The sequence below is a fragment of the Papaver somniferum genome, chromosome 7 (genome assembly GCF_003573695.1).
Source record: "Papaver somniferum cultivar HN1 chromosome 7, ASM357369v1, whole genome shotgun sequence".
NCBI classification, from domain to species: domain Eukaryota; kingdom Viridiplantae; phylum Streptophyta; class Magnoliopsida; order Ranunculales; family Papaveraceae; genus Papaver; species Papaver somniferum.
The window spans coordinates 199,761,227-199,766,422 of NC_039364.1; the positions used below are offsets into that span (position 1 = coordinate 199,761,227).

General features: G+C 38.3%; 1 protein-coding gene across 1 annotated transcript; it reads left to right on the forward strand.

The window, feature by feature from the left end:
• Nucleotides 1–1,909: 1,909 nt before the first annotated feature.
• On the forward strand, nucleotides 1,910–4,503 carry LOC113299368 (cell division cycle 20.2, cofactor of APC complex-like). The gene is made up of 2 exons (XM_026548388.1): nucleotides 1,910–2,197; nucleotides 2,517–4,503. The coding sequence occupies exons 1-2, from the start codon at nucleotides 2,099–2,101 to the stop codon at nucleotides 3,777–3,779; spliced, it is 1,362 nt and encodes a 453-aa protein (XP_026404173.1). The 5' UTR covers nucleotides 1,910–2,098; the 3' UTR covers nucleotides 3,780–4,503.
• Nucleotides 4,504–5,196: the final 693 nt, after the last annotated feature.

The following is a 5,196-nucleotide window of genomic DNA, read 5'->3' on the forward strand; positions in this document are numbered from 1 at the left end:
CCAAAACCCTCATTTCGAAATCTAACCATCTTAGAAAAAAAAACCCTTCTTCTCAAAACTTATTCTTCTAAAAACACCCGACTAATTAATCTAACCTCACTAATTACAAATTAATTTAACCTAATTATTTAATTAATCATTACACTAACTAATAATTACATTAACTTATTTAACAAAGAAGGGTAAGTTTGGTATTAATATAAAGGGGTGGGATCCGTTGACATGGTTATATTGACATAATCTTCACATTTTAGCGCCATTTTTTTACTAAGCCCAACCGACAATGAATTTGAAACTAATTTTTTGGTGACATGTTCTTCTTATAAGTCTCTACATTCCAACTAAAAATGAGAGCACTCCGAGATGTATAAAGCCACCATCTATGATTTTGAATATCAGTCGTTGAAGATTAACGGTTGAAATTAAAATTTGTGGATGGTGAAGTTTTGTATTTCAGAATGCTCTTATATTTGGTTGGAATGTAGAGACTTATAAGAAGAACATGTCACCAAAAAATTAGCTTTAAATTCATTGCCTGTTGAGCTCAGTAGAAAAAATGGATCTAAAATGTGAAGATTATGTCAATATAACCATATCAATGAATCGTACCCTAATATAAATATTTGGATAAGGGATGACTTAGAATTACTTCTAATATCCACCCAAAAAATGAATAATAGTCCCCAACCAAAATGGAGTAGTCCCCAAAAAATCATTCTTCTAGAACAACAAAATCCTATGCATATAGCAAACCTAGGCGTAAGACAAAAACCCTTTAGGGTTTTTGTCTAATTTTGTGAGGGGCATCACCTAATAAGACAAAAACGGGTCACCCATAAGTAATATCAAAAACCCCTTATCTTATATAATTTTGTGATGACCAAACAACCCTTGTTTGGCTAATTTTAATTTAGTTTAATTAATTACGCCTAGGTTGGACATATAGCAAACCTAGGCGTAAAATTGGAATTACGCTTGGAAATCAACTAAACCTAGGCGTAAAATTGGGATTACGCCTGGAAATCAACTAAACCTACGCGTAAAATTGGAATTACGCCTGGAAATCAACTAAACCTAGGCGTAAAATTGGAATTACGCCTGGATATCAACTAAACCTAGGCGTAAATTGGAATTACGCCTGGAAATCAACTAAACCTAGACGTGAACGACATGCAAATCAAATTTACGCTTAAATTGAACAAAACCTAGGCGTAAGTTCTTCAAAAAATAAATTACGATTGAAAAATCTAGTACCGTACCCAGGCGTAACACTAGGAGAAAGTAAATAAAATCCTAATTTTACTTCGATTTCATTCGATTTAAGCACAAAAACGAGTACAGAAAGATGGGTTTGTTCGATTATTACCTTGCATACACCATGGGTTGTTGTTGAGGAGTTTGAAAACTTCATTCTTCAATTGATTGAATCGGTGGAATGAGTTGAGGATGAAGTTGAGGTTGATTGAGATGTTGATTACCATCATTAGGATCAGTTTGCTTCTTCCTCATCTGTTTTTATTAGTTTTAATTGAAGGGTCATTTTGGACAAATTGCTATTGAATCAAAAATATCCCTTAACCAGTCACCAGATATCCAAGTGACGCCCTTCTAAAGGAGTGTGACTTCCCAATAACAGCCTTCCTAATTTGACCCATATAGGCGCATTCAAGCGCTAAAAAGCCTTTCAAAAACATAGAGCCAAACCAAAGAACGATGACCACTTACGTTCCCCTTGGCCAAATTTGTGCATCCCGGGGTATAAGATTGGTGGGCCATTGCTAACGGCTAGCCCGTTGTAACGCCAACTCAAATTTAGGAATTGTAAAACTGGGAAGCGGATCTTTCGGATTTCAGTATATATAGCCGTTATGAAAAAAATCTAAAGCCTCGCACGTTGTTTCTTCTTTCAACATCTCTCTCTCGCATTTCCGCTCTCGCTGAAGACAATTAAATTGCTAATAGCAATTTTCTATAATTTTTGTTTGATTATTTCCAATTTAGTTTCATACAGTTCGATCATTATAATTATTTCTTGCTTGATTTTTTCATCCTCTTCTTTTTTTGCAGGATTATTCTGTCTTTTTTAGGTGTTGACATCATGGATTCAAGAGGAGGATGTTCTAGTGCGTTAAGAAGGCCTGATTCTCGAAATCTATTGCAACAACAAATCCTTCTTAGAAGAAAATCTACAGAAAACGTACGATTTCTATCTAACCCTAATTTTCCAATTTCTGATTCCTTGTTATTTTGAATTACGGGGTTACTCTTTTTTCTGGGTTTGATTAGATTAGTAGATTTTTGCAATTTTGGGTCTTGGTTTTAGGCAAAATCAGGTTTTTTTCTTCTTCTTACAAATTGGGGATTTTCTGGGTTTTGCGAATTTGAGGGTTTGTTTATGTTATAGACATTATTTTGTTCTGATGGGTTTCTTTTGAAATTTCCGATACTGTGTGATTGAACTTCTAGGATATCGTTATGTTGTCCTGATTTGGTTTTTTGTTCTGTTGAAACTGCAGTGTGATAGATTCATTCCAAATAGATCTGCTATGGATTTCGATTTCGCTCACTACATGCTAACAGAAGGGTGTAAAATTAAGGAAAACACTGTTGAGAGTTCACCATCTAAGGAAGTTTACAGAAAGCAGCTTGCAGAGGTATTGAACGTGAATAGAACCAGAATTCTTGCATTCAAGAACAAGCCAGCAAAACCTGTTGAGTCGCTATTTCCTGAAGCTTCAACAGTGCAGCGTGGAAAACTAACAAAGCCCCAGAGATCCATTCCTCAAATAGCAGATAGGATTTTGGATGCTCCAGATATTATTGATGATTACTACTTGAACTTGCTAGACTGGGGCAGTAGCAATGTGCTTGCTATAGGTCTTGGATACACTGTTCACTTGTGGGATGCGACTGAGTCATCTACCACTGAGCTTATGACCGTTGATGAAGATACTGGCCCTATTACAAGTGTTAGCTGGGCTCCCGATGGGCGTCATATAGCAGTTGGGTTGAACAATTCGGAAGTTCAAATATGGGATTATACATCTAACAAACTATTGAGAACACTACGAGGTGGGCATCAATCTCGAGTTGGCGCAATGGACTGGAACAAGCACATCCTTTCAACTGGCGAAATGGATGGTTTCATAATAAACAACGATGTAAGAATCAGGAACCACATTGTAGATACATATAGAGGACATGATCAAGAAGTGTGTGGGTTGAAATGGTCGCCATCAGGACAACAATTAGCAAGTGGTGGTAATGACAACCTTATTCATATCTGGGATAGATCAGTTGCTTCTTCCAATACTTCTACTCAGTGGTTTCACAGGCTTGCAAATCACACTGCTGGTGTTAGAGCCTTAGCTTGGTGCCCATTCCAGGCTAATTTACTTGCTTCTGGTGGAGGTGCAGCTGATGGAAGTATTAAATTCTGGAATGCCCACACTGGAGCTTGCTTGAATTCTGTTGATACTGGTTCACAAGTTTGTTCTCTATTGTGGAACAGAAATGAGAGAGAACTTCTGAGCTCCCATGGATTTACAGAAAACCAACTGACTCTGTGGAAGTATCCATCAATGGTTAAAATTGCGGATCTCGCTGGTCATGAATCAAGAGTTCTGTACATGTCTCAGAGTCCAGATGGGTGCACTGTAGCATCTGCAGCAGGTGATGAAACTCTAAGATTCTGGGCAGTATTTGGGACCCCTGAATTGGCTAAGCCTGCAGCCAACACCAACACAGAGCCATTCGCCCGTTGGAATTGCATCCGTTAAGTGTTTGGAGATTTTTGATTTTCCTGTAGTCTTTCAGTGATACCATTACAAACAGACCAGACATTCATTCAGATCACTGGTACGAGATTTTATGACAACAATAGTGAGGCAAGTCTGTAAGGTCATACTAAGTCAGCCAAAATGGGAGACGACCCCCCTATCTAATTCCCTCACTATTGTTCTTTTTGACCAGAATTGCATTGAAGATATTATAGAAGGTCAAGTTACTGCATCTCTCTCGCGGCGTTTCTTCAACTGGATATGTTCGCAGGGTGTGTTCACTCCTGATGTCATACAATACCATCTTCAACAATACCATCTTCAAAAACCTTGTGCAGGCTAAGGCTTCAAAAGTGGCAAAATCCTTTCTCAGTTCTGCTACATTTATACCTGAACCAGCTTCTTTGTATTATTTCATCTAAGGCTTATGTGAAGATGGATCTGTAGAAGAAGCTGTTAAGATTTCTTCCAAGTTAAGAAAATTGGTGATATGTCTCCTTCAACTGAAGTTTAGGATACTGTATTATTGGGTTGTCATGAGGTCGAGAGGACTGATCTTGTTTCAAAATTGTGTGGTGAGATTTAAGTGTCCGGTCCTGAGGGTAATAAGGATACAGTTGGGTATCTGATTCAAGCCTATTTTAAGGGTAACAAGCTTAAGGGAGGCTATGAAACTGTACAAGAAGATGTGTGATAGAGGCCTTAAAGAGAGCACTTAACTTACCGCATGTTGATTTGGGGGGGGGGGGGGGGGGGGGGGGGGGGGTCGTTAAATGCAAGAATGCGTGAACCAATTGCTTTGTTTGATGAAATGTTGATAGAGGGACTTGAAGCCGATGCTATTATCTATAATGTAAGGATGGAAAGTCAAGTAAGGCTATGGGAATCTTCAAAGAACTCCTTCCGGTAGGTTCGCAGCCTTCTATTTCTACCGACACATCGCTAACTAGGGGTCTCTGCGACGAGGGAAATATGTGGCAGAAGCAATAAGCAAAGCGAGATGTTAAATAGGAACTTGGAGCCGCTGGTTTGCGTACAAGATTACATCATCACTGGACTGTGCAAAGAGGAAATGTTACTGTTAAGCATGGATAGGTGGGCTAAGATGTTACAGAATAAAAATGAACCACAAGAGGAAACGTTCGATGAATTAATCAAATGCCTGACTTTGAATGATGACTGGAAGATGCAGTATTAGTTTTAGCTTCTATGTTTACATCAGGATACACTCTCCGGGAACCTACTCCAGGAATTCTAGTAAGTGATGAAATCACCAAGTGTAATCTTTCCAAGCTGGTGAATGTCTAGAAAGGTTGGGAAGTAATTTGAGCTTCAGAGATTCGTAAACACAGCATCAACCGTTAGATCGAACTTAGTTTGTTATGCACAAATGAAATGCACGTTTATTTAGGTTTGT